The sequence below is a fragment of the Athene noctua genome, chromosome 1 (genome assembly GCF_965140245.1).
Source record: "Athene noctua chromosome 1, bAthNoc1.hap1.1, whole genome shotgun sequence".
Classification (NCBI taxonomy): domain Eukaryota; kingdom Metazoa; phylum Chordata; class Aves; order Strigiformes; family Strigidae; genus Athene; species Athene noctua.
This window is the reverse complement of record NC_134037.1, coordinates 38,547,082-38,568,343: the sequence shown is the minus strand read 5'-3', so window position 1 is coordinate 38,568,343 and position 21,262 is coordinate 38,547,082. Positions and strand designations below refer to the sequence as shown.

At 37.2% G+C, this 21,262-nt stretch overlaps 1 protein-coding gene across 2 annotated transcripts in view; it reads right to left on the bottom strand.

Moving 5' to 3' along the window:
- BCKDHB (branched chain keto acid dehydrogenase E1 subunit beta) overlaps window positions 1-21,262 on the bottom strand; it is a 133,311-nt gene that overhangs the window by 90,784 nt on the left and 21,265 nt on the right. For both annotated transcript variants that reach the window (XM_074895955.1, XM_074895954.1), the window contains exons 4-7: window positions 16,080-16,213; window positions 15,297-15,452; window positions 11,153-11,261; window positions 1,350-1,447 (exon numbers count right to left, since the gene is read on the bottom strand). In XM_074895955.1, coding sequence (XP_074752056.1) covers window positions 1,350-1,447; window positions 11,153-11,261; window positions 15,297-15,452; window positions 16,080-16,213 — 497 coding nt within the window. The remainder of the gene's footprint in view (window positions 1-1,349; window positions 1,448-11,152; window positions 11,262-15,296; window positions 15,453-16,079; window positions 16,214-21,262) is intronic.

Here is a 21,262-nt window from a genome sequence, read left to right as displayed (position 1 = left end):
TATTTGATCTGCAGAAGCCTGACACATCCAGAACATGCTGGATTTACTGCGTATGTGCTAAACATGTATCCCCATGCTGGATTATACAGACACACCCGTGGTTTGGTCAACTCCTAAATTTGGATTAGGGCTGCACATCTGTTCTGTTACTATTCACATCAAAAGAACCGCCTGTCTTGAACACTTGGCCTACATTTTCCAAGCTCCAAAGCACATAGTTTTTTTTGAAGGATGTCACTCCAAGTCCTCTCTGCACTAGTGCCTACTGGGTGAACACAGGATATTATTAAATCTCCATAGACAACTTTCAAGCCATTACTTTATCAATACAATTTTTGGGAATATGATGAACACTAAGATTTCATTCAAATGGACCAAAAATTTGCATTTTCAAAAAGAAACAGGGAGAACTACAGAAAATGTTTTCTGCTGGAGAAACAAGTACAAGATATTGAAGGAGTACATAATTTAATACCAATGCAAAGTATCAGAGACTAATAGGAATAATCATAGATATAAAGGAGATCCAGTGGTCTGAGAAAAAAGAAACTATCACAGAAAAGCACTGAGTATTACAGATTTCAAACAGAAAAAAAAAAGCCACAACCACAGAGATCAGTTCAATACTCTTGTGATGAAAGTTCTAACAATCCCTCTAAAAGCTTCTCAGATATAATTAGGCCGGGAAAATAGCAATATGCTTAATTATATGTTAAAGGCAATAAAAAGATTTTGCTGGTAATTCCAAACTAGACTTAAGTTTCTATAATTCTTGAAAAAGAAAATGGGGGGGGGGGTTACTAGATTTTTCAATATTTGCACATCTTATTTTGGGGGTGGGAAGGGTGTCCAATCATATTCTTGAACAGCTTAGAAATGCAACTGTTAGAATCAAAACTATATCGACCCCTATTTGTATTAAACATTCACTGGATTTTAACTGTCTGTATAAAGGAGACCCCAGACTGCACTTTTTAAAATCATGCAGTAAAAATCTATACTTTTCTTTCAGCATACTATTTTGAACTTTCCCACCGCCTTCCTCAGTCACATCTCACTGTCCCATTCTTACTTTTCACAATCACAGATAAATCATTAGCCTCCTGCACAGGTACCTCCTCTTCCACATTTCCAGAGTCAGCTTCAACCAAAAATTAGTAAAAGTCTTACACAATAAATAGCAGGTTTCATATAAACACTGGCAATCATTTATTAAAGCATACAGTGATGGAAGATGCACACACTTTATTGTCTTGCATTTGACCCTGAATGTAACACTATTCAAACATCACCTAACCTTTAGCCTAGGCTTTGCTGGATAACCTATAACTAGTAAGAGTCTTACTGACCTGAGTGCCCCAAGCAACCAGTGTCACATCACTGCCTGTCTGCAGCACCTCAGCTTGAGACAGTGGAATGTTGTAGGGCTCCACAGGAACTTGTTCGACTGAATAAATAAAAACAAGGGGAAAAATAAGAATTAGATTCCTTTACTGTTCAGTATTATTTCAGAAAAACATACATTAATTTTTTTTTAACGTTAATGCCATCTAAAATGGTAGACCAAGATTATATTGAGTATTAGCCTTTTTATTTTTAATATAATTAATAATTATTTTTAATTATACTGCTAAAAACACATTCAGTGTAGTGTTTAATTTATGTTATATACTACAGCAGTAAGATACATGTTTACACAACAATGACAGTATTAACTCCTGCTGTACCTTAAGTCAAAATATCAGTATCAGATCTGGAGATGAACACTGCTACAGTTGATAAAAAATCTAAAGTAAACACTGCAGTTAATTCTGATAAGCATCAGGAGAGACTTGGAATTATGCTTTAGCACTCTAGAAACAGCAAAGCTGTGCCAGTGCCCTCCTGGTATCTGCCAAGAATGATGCTGCACAGTTTTATGTCTAAATGTTTTCATAACCTACACAGGAAATGTCACCAAGAACTTGTGATTATAGCAGTTTTAAGCTGTTCTAATTTTTTTGCTTTGAAAAAAGTGATCTGTTCAAGAAAAATATATCACAATTAGAGAGACACAAAAATTAAGCATCTTGTCTCCTCTAAGACATTTAAGGTGGTTCCACTCAAGACCCATTTACCAGTTTTCAGATGGAAACATATTAGGTCTGTTGTGCTAGTTTTGAATTGATACGCCCATGGACTATACATTGATAGATTTAATGACTAAAACTGTGATAAGAGGTCTACATATAATATTTTAAAAGAAATATTGTTTTGATCTAAAGGTGAACTTGTCTATGAACCAGCAAGTCAAATAATACTTCTTAAAATAAATTCCAGTGGAAAGTGGGAAAAAAACCCACCAAACTTACTCAGCTCCTAAATACACAAAACCCACTTATAAAAAAGTTGCTCTACTTTTTTTGTTAACATATTTCATAAGTCATAAAATAGTTATTGAGTTCCTGCTGAACAAATTATGGTTAAGAATCCTACTGAGTGCTACCAACAGAAGAAAGTAAGTCTTTTGTATTTTCTTCATTGGTATGGCAGGTACAATACAAGTAGAATGATGTAGGGTTTTTCCTGTCTTACAAGCTACAAACAACTTCTCAATAAATCAAGTGTTACTTTTTAAAATTACAGTAGATTATTTTCTTTTTTTTTCTTTCAGTAATGATACATAAATACTACAAATTTCACGGAATCACAGAATGGCTGAGGTAGGTAGCAACCTCTGAAGATCACCCAGTCCAAGCCCCCTGCTCAGAGCAAGGTCATCTAGAGCCAGTCATTCAGGGACATGTCCAGTCAGGTTTTGAGTATTACTGTGGTCAGAGACTCCACAACCTCTCTGGGCAACCTGTTCATGTGTTTGACCATACTCACAGTAAAAAAGTTTTTGCCTATGCTTACATTAAAGATACCTCACTTCACCTGAACAGGCACAGAGGAGACATATATGTTAACTAAATCACAGAATCATCTAGGTTGGAAAAGACCTTGAAGATAACCTAGTCCAACCATTAACCTAGCACTAACAGTTCCCAACTACACCATATCCCTCAGCGCTATGTCGACCCGACTCTCAAACACCTCCAGGGATGGGGACTCCACCATCTCCCTGGGCAGCCCATTCCAACGCCTAACAACCCCTTCTGTAAAGAAATACTTCCTAATATCCAGTCTAAACTTTCCCTGGTGCAATTTGAGGCCATTCCCTCTTGTCCTATCACTTACTACTTGGTTAAAGAGACTCATCCCCAGCTCTCTGCAACCTCCTTTCAGGGAGCTGTAGAGGGCGATGAGGTCTCCCCTCAGCCTCCTCTTCTCCAGACTAAACACCCCCAGTTCCCTCAGCCGCTCCTCCTACGACCTGTGCTCCAGACCCTGCACCAGCTTCGTTGCCCTTCTCTGGACACGCTCGAGTCATTCAATGTCCTTTTTGGAGTGAGGGGCCCAAAACTGAACACAGGAATCGAGGGGCGGCCTCACCAGTGCCGAGGACAGGGGTCAGATCCCTTCCCTGTCCCTGCTGGCCACGCTATTGCTGACACAAGCCAGGATGCCATTGGCCTTCTTGGCCACCTGGGCACACTGCTGGCTCCTGTTCAGCTGGCTGTCAATCAACACCCCCAGGTCCCTCTCTGACTGGCAGCTCTCCAGCCACTCCTCCCCAAGCCTGTAGCGCTGCTGGGGGTTGTTGTGGCCCAAGGGCAGCCCCCGGCATTTGGCCTTATGGAAACTCCTCCAGTTGGCCTCAGCCCATGGCTCCAGCCTGTCCAGGTCTCTCTGCAGAGCCTCCCTACCCTCGAGCAGATCAACACTCCCACCCAACTTGGTGTCACCTGCAAACTGACTGAGGGTGCACTCGATCCCCTCGTCCAGATCATCAATAAAGATGTTAAACAGGAGTGGCCCCAACACCGAGCCCTGGGGGACACCACTCGTGACCGGCCGCCAACCGGATTTAACTCCGTTCACAACTCTTTGGGCCCGGCCATCCAGACAGTTCTTTACCCAGCAAAGCGTGTGCCCATCCAAGCCGCGAGCAGCCAGTTTCACCAGGAGAATGCTGTGGGAAACGGTGTCGAAGGCCTTAAAGTCAAGGTAATAATTTTTCCTAAAAACGGAACAGGAACTGTTTTTTCAGCATAATTCAAAAACACATGTCCATTCAATCAAGGAAAAAAGAAAAAATTGAGTTTTAAACACAAGGTGCTTTTAAACATAACACAGAATTAGATCTCTTTTCAAGCTATTATTTTTAATGTATTAAAATGTCGGTGTCTTCCTGTAATAATTTATTTGAATAACAAGTGGCTAAAGGAATATAGGGTAGGGAAAGGAAGAGTGGAAAGGCACATCCAGCCCTTGCTCAGTGCACATTACTGGTTGACAGTAAAGCAGACCAGGCTTCTGTGGATTTTGCACATTGTAAAATCCTCAGGCAAAAGCAAGCAGAAGATGCTGAAAGACAATGAAACCCACAACTATACTAACTGGCATTGCATAACTGTCTTTTTCATGGGATGGACATCTACATGAAATCCAAAGAAAAGAACCTTATAAAGATGCCATGGAACCTTCAAGTGGAAACCCTGGCAACTAACATGGATGAGGAGGTTTTGAAGTGACACTGGGATGCACCAGAGGAAGAACTGGAAGGTGTACGTGATACAAAAAGAGCTCCTTCTCTGCGTAATGGTTTTATCCACTTAGGGAAATTAAATATAACATACAATTATGCAAATTAACTGTTTTCTTATTAAAGCAAAACCATTCTGCAACAAGATGAGCTAGATGAGTTCATCCAGTATTCCTGACACTTTCAAATGCAAAATTCAGCTTGTCAAAAATTTCTAGGGAAGTCCAGATTTGGCAGGATTTTATTCAAATGCCTTTGCAAAAAACTCCTCTCTCCACTAACAAAGATGAAAAGTAGCACATGAAATTTTTCTGTTAATACTCTTCCACAATAATTAACCAAATCACGACAACAATATTTACATACAAAGCAACCTGTTCATCTATTACTGAAGATAAAAATAAAATACTTTAAATCAAATATTTCTAGTACAGATTTCAAATAAAGCAATTAACAAAAATTTGTAAATATCAGCAAAAAAGGGACATCACAAGTTAATTTTAAGAGGCTGCACCATCTGTTGCTTTTTCTAAAAGAGCAGTCTGAACAGCAGAAAGAAAACACATGTTTTCTCATCTTACCTGTCTTGTCTCTATAACAACCACTGATGCAAGTCGTATTTATTTCTACATCACCAATGTCATATATAGTACAATTAAATGAAACTGAAAAGGTCAAAAAACATCAGAGTAGGTTCTCCACAAGATGTCTAAACCTGATAATGTCAAGGTGACTCATCTTCTCCTTTGATTCACAATCATTATGTGCTCTTGACACTGCACAGGCTGTTAACTATTTTCTATAATTCAAAGCCTCCTTTTTCTTTTTAATTTAGATATTTTCTTGGTATCTCTGACATTTAGGGGGATGTCACCATGGCACTTTCAGTAACTTTGTAATCTCAAATTAACCAGCAACAGAATTCTCTCCATATATGTGTATTTGTATATTTAACTCAGCTTTTACCCCGAAAGGCTTACATTTCTTTGCTCCTTTCTAATTTCATACAAGGCAAATTAACATACACAAAGCTTCTGATGTCCACTGTAAGGTTATGTGGAAGAAAACACTATCTTCTCCCTCAAGGGTGCCTGTACAAGGATCTTTTCAATACAAAAGAGGATAATAGGAAGAGGGAGAAGCCACAGGGAAAAACACACAGGCACACAAACCTAACAAACAATGAGGAAGGCAGTAACAAGAACCAAACTTGCTCAGTCTCACATCTTGATAAGAATATGGGGAATGTTTAAGTGCTTCCTTCAGTCAGATTATCTGATAGAGGACCTTGTCAAATGGGATGATAAAGGAAAAGGGGAAGCTATAAACAAAATAGGCAAACATAAAGACAAGAAACAAACCTGGTCAAGAATTCCGGGCAAATGAGGACTTTTCAACTGATAAGCACACAAACCTGAGGGTCCAGGGTGTTGGAGGGGGGAGTGTGGAATTAAATCAGCTGATGAGGGCATGTGAAGGTGAAAGGGACTGGGGAACAAACAGAAAGAGTTGTAGAAGGGGCCAACTGCACATAAAACAGGCCAGTCAGCATGTTTGTCTGACTGAGCCCTGTGCCTTATCATGGTGGTCTGTCCTAGCTTCTTCTGAAATCCTATCCTGTGCAGGGGTGTGTGCTGCAAAGACTAAGTGTCAGCTGCTCATGAGACCAGCATGAGAGGACAAGACAACAGGAATCAAACCAGGGTGCAGAAGCCCTGGCCTGTGGTGAGACCTACAGGAGCAAGTGGGGGTCTTGGCCACCAGCTGCTGGGGTGGGAACAGCATATCCCAAACACCAGCTACCAGGAGGGACTAGAGTGAGGCAAGTAAAAGGCTGTTCTAGCTCCTATGGGAAAGATGCACGGCTGCTACACTGGCTAAGATCCTCCACTCAAGAATTTTGAGAGGAAAAGAGCTGTCCAAGGCAGGAAACACTGTCATTCTCAGTCCGCATATGTACAACCAAGCTGGTGGTGGCACGGCCATAACTGTCCAAGCAAGTACATGAAGAGTAAGGGTGAGCACTCCAAAGAGCCCAGGCACGCTGAGGAAAAGCAAGTCCCCTGCTAAACAAGCTGCCAGAAAATGGGGTGACTGTGCAAGAGACACAGGCAGTCCTGCCTGTCAGCTTAGCTGCAGATGCAGCACTGTACCGATTCAGAGTATGGGAAGAAGAAACCTGCAATTACTACACATAAGTATATTTTTTCTTTTCAAATCTAGTTACTGCTTTATGATACATGTCTTACGGACATATCTATCCATATAAACAAATATATGCACATAGATAACATGTTATACATAACTATACATAAACACATATGTCTGTATATAGGGGCTATTTCAAATTGGTTGCACATCACAGCTAACACAGAACATGAAACTTATCAACTGTATTTCTTTCAAACAAAATAGATAATTCTCTGTAACTTTTGAAGTTTCGCTATTAACACCAAAGCAAAGTTTAAGGTCTTAGCTTTAAGTCCATTCACGCCTTTTGCTGTTACTAGGGCTCTAAAGTGTGAGTTACTATTTCAATGAACTGGGAAATATTTTCAAAGTGTTCTTGCAAAGCTGTTCTTCACTTTGGAAGTTGCCTTTTCTCCTCAGTTCATCACGGTGTCTATTTGGGGAACTTAAGGCAATGCTACTTTGATATTCATCTTTCTCCCAGGGATGACTAGCGTAAAGATTTAAGACTTAATTTTATTCTTGTATCTTGTGTGAGCAAAGGCAAATACTGGATAGCAAATACTCATATAAAACTGAATGTTCATTTAATAACATGGTTAGTTTGACCTCGTGTCTGAATAAGCTTACAACATATTTGAATAAGCAAACCTCTGTTCATTTGGGAAGACATGCAGCTAAATTCATTATTCAAAAAACCCAGCAAGCAATCACAATATCCATGTGGTAGTTACACTGAAATATTTTGTGCTACAGCTCTGGTTTACCTTGGAGACCAGACTTGTGTTTTGAAACACTTACAAAGATTCTTCTTTTTTTTTCGTACAAAGTCTTTACTGTTATGAAAAAACCCTATGCTTGAATCTTGAAAAACCCACTGTCATCAACAAAACAAAACAAAAACAAATCCAAAAGCCCAAAAAACCCACAAACAACTTAAAAGTAATCGGTGGGCCTATATAGCTTCTCGGAGGTATGCATCAGATGCAAAATCACAAGGCTGGTTCTGCACAAGAGCTTCCATAAAACAGCAATGACCTGTCACTCCGTTTAACATTCTCAAAAAGCAACTTTAGGTTATACATCCTAAACTAGATATATATTATCTTCCATCACTAGCATCCAACAGCTTATTTCAACAATAATTGCAACACCTGGGGGCAGAAGCAGAGGGCATAGTTTTTTGTTTGGTTGGGGTGTAGTGGGTGTGGAGTTTTTGTCAGGTTTTGGTTGTTTTGTTTTGTTGGGGTTTTTTGCTTGGTTTTTTTTTTTAAAAAAAAAGCATCATAACTTCAATTCAAATGAACAAGAACAGATATCCTGTGTGTTAAAGCCTATCCCATCTACAGCCTATTTTCAGCTGTAATTTCAAAGATATTCTCAACTCTGAACAAAATATCACGGATAGCTATTTAGAGGCCTCATGGGGGAAAGAAAATACCATTAGAGAAGAATGATGAAGCTCAAATGCCTACATTAATTTTACAGATAGAAAATACTACTTCCCATTATCATCTTTGACACCTTCATTTTTCAGTGAAGTCCCTATACACCCACTGTAACATCAGTCATGAAGTTTTCTGCAACAAACACATCTACTCAGGTGAAGCTAGAACACAAAGTTTTATGGTGGGGCAATATAATTTCATTATTCCATGCCTTAGTCACCATCACAAAAATAAAGAAAATTATTTTTTGTCTGGAATAATGAGATCTCAAATCTTGGGTGATGTTTTATACCATATTATACTATTAATATCCTGTCTTTCTCCTATAAAATATATCAATGCCAAAGTGGAAGTTTCTGATACAAATCAGTAACTCCTCCCACCCTGCTACCCAAAAAATTTTAAAAAAAAAAAGAAATAAAGCAACAGAGGACATCTGATACTATTTTCTCTTCTTGTTTTGGAAAGCCTGCATGATCCCAGCCTTGGAAAACCCTGTAATATTTTGAGACACTAATGGAAAGAGACAAGAAATACATATATAGTTTAAGCTTACTGTGTAAGCAGTTTCTGAATCTGTACTATCTTCCTTCTCCTGCTAGAATCGACACACTCATGAGATACTATAAAACTTTGCTCTATTCAAAACACAAGACAAGTGCATTTTTAAAATCCTTCTTTCCACCATTTATCCTGTTGTTGTTTATCAGGCTTGCATCATTGCTGTAATGTCTGGACCAAACAATCATAATGGCCCTGGTCCATTTCTGAATTCACCAGGCCACTTCATTTCTATGGTGGAATTACAAGAAACCCTGACTATGGCCAGCAGCGTAAGAAGCAACTCAGAGAGATTCACTTCCGAGGAGAAACTCTGACACCACTCTTCCAGTTCAAGCTGACCCAAACCACAAAGGACAATTAAAGAGGTAAGATGAGGAACTAACAAAGCCAGAGAAAAAGATTTTCAATTAAAATAAAAGGAACATCAAAACCTTCTACATAATAAAATATTCCTGGTTTATATTGCAGAAATAATGAAAAGTCCACTCAAAATTGTCTCAAAATGAAAGAAGTTACCTGTCACAATCTTCCCTGTCACACGTTGACCAAATGCACTATAAATTTCAGCCCACATGACTAAACTGAAGTTCTTAGAAATTTTAAGACAAAATGTAGGTAATGTCCCTGAAAATTGGGCCATTGGAATATAGGAGGAAATCACAACTCTTTCAGAAACTACCAACATCATCTTGCAGCAACGCTGCGGCTGGTTATTGACCAGCACATAAACCACATTAACCACTATTTCAGCACGTCTGTACTCAAGATTCCAATCACAAGGCTGATTTATGTGCACTAGACAATCCAGCAATTGCTTTACAAGTTATTTCCTTAAACACAAAAACCTCCCTATATTCTCAAAAGATGTGTGATATTGTGCAGCCATTCGTTCCACTATGAAAGCAAGTATTTTATTAACTCTGCAGTCTGTATTTGTGACTTGTAAATACTGGGGGGGGGGGGGGGGGGGGGGCCTGGAATGAAAGAAAGGACTGTTTTAAAGACACAGGAATTTTAAGCTTTCATTTTTTTCTTTGTTTAACAGGACTCTAAGACTCAAGTTCATTTTCCAAACTACTTCACCTAAATGAAGTCAGAGGTCTTTATTGCTAAATTTCAGTAAGCTCTCAAAACACTGAATTTAAGGAATGCAACACCCTTTGGGTACATCACACCACACTAAAAATAATTGCACTTTTAAAAATACATTGCTAATGGGAATTTTGAGTCTTTTTTGAAACTATAAAAGCAAATAAGCAGTTTCCCCAGTAAATATCCTATTTGTTCCTGAGTTATTCTACTATTTTTTGTAGCTTTTATGTCTACTTTCTAAATCTTTCCCTTGTTATTCTTTAGTTCTCTTCTCTAGAAAGAGGATAGATTTACTAACAAACTGGATGCACTGATGGAAAAGTGCTGTTAAAATATCCAAAGTGAAATACAAATATTTGTTCCTTCAGCCAACTTCAGTCCACACAGAGTCAACTTATAAATTGGATTGATGGATTCAAGCATAGTTGGTATATAAAGCTATATGCCATAGAAATGCTGAAGGTAAGTGATGGCTTCAGTTTTATTTTACCAGTTGCTCACCCAACCACGCTCCACATGCAAAATTTGTTTTTATCTATTATCTGTTCTCAGTCCAGTTTCTCTAGTCCAGAGAAGTAACAAGCTAATTTTTACAACGAACTCAAGCCTATCATCTTCAAATTCCTCTACTCCTATATGTTACACATAATGATAGCTGTTAAAACTTCTTTGAACCAAAAAGTTCACTATGATTAAAATAATGACTGTCACACTTCCTTCCACATAAGATTAAAATCTAAGTGGGCAGATTTTCAAGTTTTTTAGAAATTAAGCACCTGAAAGAAATTTTAACTTTGAGAAAATAGTAGTGGTGAGGCTCAGTTCTTTTGGAAAAATAAAAACTGATCTGAAAACATATTTTAGTATCTAGAGTCATCAAAAAGGAAAGCAGTATAACTTCTGTCAAATTTACATTGCAACTTGATAAAGAACAATGCCTCTTAGCTCTATTTCTTTTTTGTTTTTTAAACCTAAGACTGTATAAAGCACTCCATTTCCAAAGTTAACTGATTATGAATCAGACTATAAATGTTCATCTATCTTTGCAGCTGAATTCAGAGATCTTATTCAGTTTTCACAGTTCCTTTAAAAACACAATCCCCAAACAGAGCTAGAAACAAAACAAGTCAAGACTTCTGCTATAGTACTGTTTTCGTTGTGACTATCAACATACTGGGGGTGGGGGTGGGGAGCACTGCTTTATTAGAAAATACAGCATATAAATCTTTACCTGCAGCTCTGTAAAGTATTTTAGGTTCAAAGAATATGCATGGGTTTTTGTCCTCTATGCATGACAGCAGCAGTCCTTTGGCCTGAAGAGGACTCCTTGGAATAACAATCTGTAAAAATATTTTTTTAATAGTTTATTTAAACCACAATTCTGCTACAAGATTCCTCAACATTAAAAATCAAGCAACTATTTGCTTTAAATAAACCAACATACAGGTTGAGCAGTTCTTACAAAGTGAATTAACATCAGTGCTACATTACTGACACTCCAAATTTTCAATTTTATTTGTTCATTGGTGAGGCTTCATCAGTTCCCCTCTACACCATGATTTAAGCACTAATGGACTCCCCTCCAATAAGGTCAAACTAAAATCTTAACAATAACATTTTAAGATAGAAGGAACAGAAGAAAGTTAGTCAGATTTCTAAAAATACCATATGTTAGTTTAGTAAAATTAACGTAGATGTACGACAAAAACATTCAGCTGCGTGATCCTCAGCTGCTTGGTTTAAAGATTCATCAGAGCAGTCCTGGAAGGTATTCAGACTTATCCCAGTCAATTTTGAAGACTAAAAAAAGGAAATAGCTATTTAAAGTTGACTTCCTTTGCTTATGGTGGAGGCCTGAAATTTGTTTATTTTGTAAATGAATACCAAAAATATATCAAAAAATACCTGAAACTATGAGCAAGCAAATAGAAAACTAAGCAAGGCCTCCAGATGTAATCTGAATACATGGAAGAAAAAAGTATAATTGATTTGCCAACAGAAGAGTTAATTTTGGATTATCTAAAAAAATGTTGATTATGAACAGAAAATTAGCAAATTGTCAGTTTAGATGAAATTAGAACCAAGAACTCAATTCCTTCAAATCAGAAGGAGCAGCTAATTTACATCCCAGACATGTCAAAGAGCTGGCATATTCAGCATGAAGTCTACTAGCAAACACTTTTATAGCTGTGAAGATACAAGTGGTTCCCTCTGACTGAAAACATTAGTTGTAGCACTTGTTTAAAGAACCAATGAAATAGGCCATGTAACTACAGGCATGATAACTAACTGCCTCCAGGAGTTTCCAAGGTTTCAAAATATTTTTTGACTGTAAGAACATTTAATTATATAAAAGTAATAGAAAGGAGTCAAGTCACAACCTAAATTTGCTATCACATCAAATTAACTTGAGAAGTTATTTCTCTAAACAAGGGAGAAGCAGTCTATTAATGTTTCACCAAAGCGTTTGTAACTGACACATGGGAAGTTACCCAACTGATGGATGTTACTAGTGCAGCTCCTTAGGGATCATTTTTAGAACAGACTTTATTCACCTTATTCATTTAAAATGTTAAGTCAGAACATGGTAACGAAAACTATTCAAAAGCTGAGAGTTACTATCACTACAGACAATGATACCAAAAAGACCTAGTTCACACTGAGGACATGACTGACATAAAAGCAAACTGAACAATACAGACTGAAAAGTCACACATTTAAGGACTACATGTTTGTGATAAATTTAGAACCCAGTAGTAGAAATTCAGATCTGAACTTATTATCTGCTCAAAAGTTAACTAGGACACTATGCAGTACATCCCTAAAAAAAAGCATAATAATATAGCCAAGGAAGTGTTAGTGCTATTACAAAAAAATCACTACTAGAAACTCAGTTGGAATACTTCATGACTGTATCAACTGTTTTGAAAGAAAATAGATGAAACAGGTGCCAAAAGAGCTTCAGAACTTGTTAACATCTCTTTGATACTTTGATTTGTTTAGTCTAACAAAACAAAGACTAAAGGGAAAACAATTGCTCTCAGTATATGAAAGGGAAGATGAAGGACGGATAAGTTAAATATACAAGTTAGGAACAAATTTAGGCTGGAAATGAAAGCTTCTAGCCATGATGGCAAATATTCTGGAGCAGTCTTACAATGGAATGGAGAGAGTCAATACAGTAATTTTGAAAGACAGTCTGATCCATTAAGACATACATCCTCACAACAGTAGACAAAAAGATACAACCATCTAGCGATGTCCTTGTCATCCCAAAAAGCCTTGTCTTAAGTACTAATGATTATAGTCCTTACCCTGAACAGTCAAAGTTGTACAAATTCCCTTTTGTGTTAGAAATCCAAACCTTACCTTTCACTTAAGGAAAACACAAAATAAAAATCTTAAATCAGGAACCTGCCCCACAATTTAATAAGAGGGCAGTCTTGAAAATCACTTTCCCCAAAGATCAGTCCTGCCCTTTCCAGTTTGTAATACACGGCCTTTCCTCCTGTAATTTGGAGAAAATATGCATAGATATAGGACTTCTGCAAATGCATCTGAACCATGAGTTCATTTGCATTTCTGGATTCATATATTAAGTGCTGGGTTCAGGCTCATTCAAAAAAAAGACCTGCAACCTTGAAGATAAAGCAAGCCTTAAACCTTATTAACTGCATTAATGAATAGCTTTGTAAAAAATATTAAAGAAACAACATTGTTTTCACAAAGATACAAAATTCAAAAGATAAAATTCTTCTCTGTGCATCAAAAACTGGTACTGTTCCACCAGTTCCACAGAATTTAATATGCCCTTTACATTTAACCAAGATGACAGCTATTAATGGTAGCAACCTATTTTAGTGCTTTACCCAAGGAAAAGTGGAAGTGAAAAACCAACAAGAAGAAAGATCAGAGAGGTAATTAAATCATCTGGAGTGATTAAATAAAATTCTGACTTACTAATTTATACAAAAGACTAAGCACAGTGGTACAATAGTAGGTTGCTATGAATTAAGAGTTTTAATCAAGAGAGTGAACCGCTAAATCTCGGCACTTGGTTCAATATATAAAGATTTGAGCTTGACCAACAAAATCAGCATAGATTAGCTAGACCTGGCATCAGTATCTTAATCATGTAAGTTATGCATCCATATGATAATAAACTACTCTAGTTTTTAAACAAGCTCAAGAAACCATTTGGTTCAATTACCTGGCAAAAGACTTCATAGATTGCTTTTGTCTATATCAGGAAATATTTTCAAGTTCAGAGCAGGAACACCTCAATGATCATAAAGAACACCCAAGGACAAAAATGCATTCCATTTTTCAAATATCATTAAATAAAATGTGAATACTACAAGGTTTTTTATTAAGTAAAGAGAAACAAGTAGGAGAAATGGCTGTGGCCTCCCTGTAAATGAGCAATATCTGAAATTTTAGAACACCAAAACCATATAGAGATGAAGATGTATCTTCAGCATACAAACACTGGTTTTGCTTACGACTTCCACATTAATCAAGCTATGAGTCATTTCTCAGTGGACTGGATGGCAGTCAACCCAGAAGTACAAGTCCATAGACAAAAATTTACTTAGAAAAAAATGGAGAGCTGGAAAACAGTGCTCTCAATCTGAAGTGACTAGATCCCACCCCTCCCTCTTCTCCAGGAAAGTAATCCATCTAAGTGCTAGGAATCTTAGCTTCAGGGGTGCCACCATCTCAGACAGAAATCTTGTCTAAAGTTATCATTCAGAGAATCACAGAGCAGTTGAGGTTGGCAGGGACCTCCAAAAGGTCAGCTGGTCCAACGACCCTGCTCAAGCAGAGCCACCTAGAGGCAGTTGCCAAGGACTATGTGCAGACAGCTTTTGAATACCTCCAAGGATGGACAACTACAGTCTCTCTGGACAACTTGAGCCAAGTGCTTCCTTATGCTCAGACAGAACCTCTTGTGTTTCACTTTGTGCCCACTGCCTGTCACTGTCATTCATATAAGTGAATTCAGTAATGCACTTAAGATGACAGATGCAGGGGAAAAAAAAAAAGGAAAGTACTGTTTATTAGTGTTAGTTTTTAGTTTCTGTACTATACTAGACAGAACAGACAAAATGTATGCTTTTAGTGCAAAAAGCACACAAATACAAAATGCTATGCCTACCAAAGATTGCTCCAATAATGGTTATAAATTCTTAAACACTTAACATAGTTAAAGTTTTACAACTTGAAAACTTCTAAAAGAGTTTTTAATTAACATATTCAGGTATTTTGTTGTGGACTGACTTCCATTCTTCCCCTGCCTGCACACAGACTCATGGTTAGTCAGGTCAAATAAAAAACAAACACAATTAATCTTCATAAAGTAAGAGTTACTGTACCTTTATTCCTGGACAGTGAGCAAAAAAAGCTTCTGGACTTTGAGAGTGATATAGTGCACCATGACCCACACAGCCCCAGGGGGCTCTAATGGTGAGGTTTCCACAGTTAAACAGATCTCCAGAGCGGTAACGATACTTTGCTGCTTCATTAACAATCTGGGAAGATTTATATATAAAAACATTCAGTCCAATACCTTTAGCTATGGGTCATTAAGCCTCTACAATACATGAGATGTAACTACATCATCTGCACCATGCATGGGATTTGGAGGACCAAATTAGAAGCAAAGGAATTCTGTGAGTCAGTGGAAAGGCAAATATTTTCCAAGGCAAGAAGCAATAATTTAGTATGTTCAAGTTAGACGCCTAGGCCTCAGGAGCAGCCATATAACCCAATTGTTCCCCCATTCTCATGCTGTCAATCAGCCCAGTTCAAATCTGTAGTTTGTCCTGTGGACACATGGCTGGCTGAAGCAGCACAGAGAAGGCAGAGATGGTTTTGGGAAGACAGCTGAGGAATTTAAGGGCTGTTGAAGCCAACACAACCACAAAACCAAAAACAAAAACAGAGATGTTTGCTTCAAACCACATCTTTAATTTCCATTATTTAATGAGCCTTCAGACTGGACTTGGTACCTTCCTGTTTACTTAAAGCATGCATAAATATTAGTAATAGAGCCGTGGATATATTTGCAAAAATTACATAGTCAAAAGTATTAAGACTAACAGAAGAGTAAAGAGCCATAAGATTTCTTTTTACTTCTCAAGTTTATTAGTACTAACCTGATCAAATGCTGGAAAAATGTAATCGGCAAACTGGATTTCTGCAATGGCTGTAGCACCTGCAACAGCAACTCCAATACCGAAGCCAACAATTCCCTGTTCACACAACGGGGTGTTGAAAACTCTATCTTTACCTAAAAGATAAATAAAAACACAAACAAAACAATCACAATTCCTCTAGCACACCAACTCTAAGTGGAAAACATAGCCCCAGAAATAATCAGGTTATAAACAAGTCACCTGCAATTAAGCATACGGGCTCTTTAGAGAGGCTTTTTTATGTGTAGGAACAATAAACATCCATTACAGGTAAAGATACTTTCACTTTAATTTGTAACAGCCCAGAGGAAGACAAGGAGAAACAAAATGAAAAATAAGAACAGCTTCTGTAACCTACAATGTTCTTAACAGTTCAAGAATAGTTTGTTCTGTTGTACATACAGGTAAGTATGCATATGCCTCATGCTTATATGGGAGGAGTAAAGCATACTTACAAGCATTTAAAAAAAGCTTACAATAAAGAAAAGTACTGTAACTTCAATTTTTTTCAGGCAGTCAAAACTAACTGTCCATACTCAAAGGCAGACGGATCTATGAGAGCATCTATATGAAAGTACACTGTCCCTTGCTCATACTCCCCATAAGCAGTGCCCAGTCTTACCATTCTTCTTTAGTAAGGTAAGCCTGTGCTTACTAAAGAATTTGGTTTGTCTCCAAGAGAAAAAAAGCTGTTCCTGCTGTTGGAGGCACAAAACTGGAAATCAAATATTTTGGGTTTTGTATCTTCCCTGTGGGAGTGCAAAAGATCATTTTAGCCCTGATGTATTTCTGTGCCACAGTAATTTCAGATTCCAAATATGCATCAATCTAATAGATGGCTGAAGAAAAATTGTTCAGTTCATGAAATTAAAAACAAGGAGAGGAGGGGGAGGGAGATGAAACATCACTACAATACGCTCTGTAAAACAGAATTACAATATTTGCCAGCAATCCTGTACTCCCTCAACAGATCAAAGGAGAACCTAGTTATGCTATTAAATTTTCCCTTTAGAACATTGGGAAATAGACAGTAGGTTTCTATAGGAGTCCATCGTGCATGGATATGCCAAGACTTCAAACTGAATAGAAAAAAGTAAGCACAGTGCACACCAGTGGCTATGAAATACACTAAACAATAACTAAATAACCACCAAATAACTAAAAAGAAAGACTAAACTAATCAATAATCAGAAAAATTGTTAATATGAAGACTCCTAATTTCAATAGCTGCAAGTTAACTAACTAGAGAAAGGGAAGCTAACAAAAGGTTTTAGAAGGGGATGATAAAAGGAGAACCATCACCCACAGCTGTATTTACAATATACTAAAGGGGGGCATGTTTTACAAATCTTTCAAGTACATGTCTTTGATCTTCACACATCAACCAGCACAGCATTGCCACTGCTTGTACCCTGCTTCAAGGGCTACTTTGTTTGAAGTTGTTTTTTTGATTTGGGGGTTTTCTGGGTTGGGTTTTGGTTTGTTTGGTTGGTTGGTTTGGGGGGGGGGATTTTTTTTAATATCAGTAATTAGTGTTTGGCTTTCCCTCTGCCTTACCCTTTCTTTCCTCCACCAGGAACACAACTAAGATACCATTCATTTTAAGGCAAGTAGAAAAAATGCCATTGAACAATACTACAATGTTGGTGTTGTCAGGGAGGCTACACAAGTCAATACAAAGGGCTCCCACAATTACAGGACACTCCACGATTTTGCATACATGACGGAGTAAACATTTTCAAGCACCTTAAAGATCATCTTTTATGAGGGGAAGCACTATTTTCTAAATGAGTCATTCCAAACTTCCTTGACTTCTACTTATTTCTTAAATCAGTGTTTGAAACAAAAACCCCTGAGACTTACAGTATTTTTAAGATACATGCACACCAGGCTCTTGCTTGTTTAGAAATAAATTTTCAAGAAACTTTTTAAATTCTTATGACTTAGAAGTCCAGCTATTGCTGCTGGAGATAAAAATCACAGAATCAACTAGGTTGGAAAGGACCTTGAAGATCATCTAGTCCAACCATTAACCTAACACTGACAGTTCCCAACTACACCATATCACTCAGCGCTATGTCGACCCGACTCTTAAACACCTCCAGGGATGGGGACTCCACCACCTCCCTGGGCAGCCCATTCCAACACTAACAACCCCTTCTGGAAAGAAATACTTCCTGATATAAATGTTACCACGGCTAGCTCAGTAATTAAAACTGAATTCCGATTAACAAAATTATTGCATAGCTTTTGAAAGAGAGGTTTTGTTGTCTGGATGTCAAACACACCCAGTATTACCCTGATCAACTGTGAATGACAGTGAAGCACCTTGCAGATCAGAGAACATTTTACAAGGAGAAAAACCTGCTAGATCTCATTTCCAAGGTATACGACCAAGCTTATCTCAGTAATTTCCAGATGTGGGTCATCAGTACTTTGTTTCATATCTTCTGGAAGAAAAATAATAATCTCTGCAGGTGCTGTGCTCAAAAGTTGTTCAGACTGAAAATGGCATGGGAAGTGAGAATGGCAGTAACTTCACAGCACTGCCATTTATCTTTGGGCATTTGTTTTACCAGCATGCTGCAGTAATGCTACTAATCTGTGTATTTCTATTTTTTCTTTACGAGTACTACCACTGTGCCTGGCAATGTCATTACATAAAAAGATCTGCAGCGCTGAAATATGTTCATTCTAAGTGACAGAAAGACAGATTGCTCTGGGAAACCCAGAACTGGGGAAGATAGTGATAGAAGATGTAACTTGTTTTCATTGTTCTCGTAATTAAGTTATACTCACTTCTGACAGTCATCAATTGTGTCTTGGCTTTACTGCCAAGAATTAACAAAAAATCAGTTCAACAAGCTTCACGGAGGAATCTTCTCTTCCCTTAAGAGCTGACAAAAGGGAAAGATTTCAGTCACATCAGTACCATGCTTCTCCCATGCAGAGTAACAAACTTTAGCTTTCAGTGCTATTTAATCTCATTTCTACAGAGTAAATAGATCAGTAAACTAATCTATAGGATGGAGAAGGAAAATAGTGCCATGGAAAGACGAAAGAACTTCTGTAACAAGTAGAACACAAGATTATTTTTTAACCTAGAGAGAGTGTATACTGTGTAAAATGTTCCCATTCCTGAAGGATGGCTGTAACCTTAGTTCCCAAGATATATTCTGTGCTCTATCCTCTGGTGCACACCCTTCATTCACAGGTGTCATGGTCTAGGAAAGAGGAATATAAACCACCTATGCAAATGTGTAGTTGTCCCAGGCCTTACTACCTTCTGTGAAGGGGTGCTTCAAGATGCATCCACAAGAGCTATCCCTGTACCCATATTCATCTATAACACTATAAACACTTGGCAAACATCTCTTTCTCCTTTTTAACTTAATCTAGGGTACCATGAATTACAGTCTCCCTTCTCTTTCACTGATGCATTTAATTTTTAATTTAAAACAAGTCCTATTTTACTAAAGTAAAATTGTATTAACATTACCAAAACACACTACTCTTTCCTACTTCTTAAAAGTCTGTTGGCAGAACAATTTATTTCACTTCACTTACATGGTATTTTGATATAGGACATAACCAGCAAAGAAAACACTGAAAAAAGTAAGACTACAGAAGAGATTGAAGAAAAAATAAAGTTAAATTCACACTAAATTTTAAAATGTAGCATTTTTATATTGAAATCAAAATATTTAATTGGCCTTTTTTTTCTTCATGTGACTTACAGAAATGCAGGTAAATCAGCTTTAAAACTCTGCCACATAGCCTACATAAATAGACTAATGTCTGAGCAGAACAAAAAAGCAGATTGTTGAGAAGTACACAGAATTCAGAGCATACTAAGCTTACCTAACCTTTCTCTTTATTAAGAGATTTACAAATAGTGTAATACATTAGTTCCATAAATAATTTTATTTAATCAGAATTTGAAAAATACTTGAACAATTCTGTAAAATGAGATTTTAACTAATAATTGATAAAAACTTCAAAATTAATTCTTTAATACCAATCTGGGGCAGGTGAATTAACTTAAAAGCATGTTAGATCCACCACTCTAGTACGCCTCTCTGATTCAAAGTATAAAATACATCCTAATAAAACTTCTGAAATACTACTGAGATATTAAATTAGAAGCAGCATGCTGCTATCAATGGAGTATGATGAAATAAATGAAATGACAATCAATAAAAGCAAATGTGAAATAAAATATGACAGCTATAACATGATCAGCTTGAAGCACCTAATTTGGACTTCCAGTACTAAAGGCATAATCCTGAAGTACTATGGCTTAAAACAGCAAAGAAAGAGCCAGGTAATTGTTACTGAATGAGATTCATTACTCAGGAATGGTTTTGATTGTACATTTAAAACAATTATACTGATCCCTTAAAAGCAAAACCTAAAGCACTTTACTATTCATGAGATGAAAAAACAAGCCTTGGATAGAGTTTCAAGGGGTAGGGTTTTCTTTATAAAATCTAGCCCTTTAAAACAAAAAGGTATATACATCATTAGGATAAAACAAATTTATTAATTTCACTGAAGAGCAAATATTGTATGGCATGGCTTTAACCTCCTATTTTTATTGATAGAATATGAAAAGCACTACTGAAACTAACACAAAATTTAAACACTGAACATATAAAAGCATTAAGCCTATGTATTTTTATCTATTTCACATTTTTTTTCACATTTTTTTCAAAATGTTATAAGGAAGTAAATTTTGATAAACAGCCATTCATATCATCCTTTGCAAACCATCCAAGCCAACTTTCAGCTGAAATCTGACTGAAGCAGACAAATAACCCAGAGATACTTTGGGTTCTATATTTCATTTCCGAATCAATAAAGAAACATTTCCTACAATGTACTCTTCTCCTATTACTTGCATCAGCCACACAGCTCAAAACAAGTTAACACAAACTCTGCAAGCTGACTTGTTATTTCAGTTGAAACCAGTACCTCTATGTTACCAGAAATGAGATGCATCAGCCTCTGAAGAAAGATGTTACGCTAGTGTCCACTTCAATTAATCTGCCCAGCTTTATCAAAACCTAGTTTCAGGCATCTAAACAGGTTGGTGCCCTTTTCCAAGCAGTGAGGGAAGCAATATGGCAAATGGGGCTATGTGA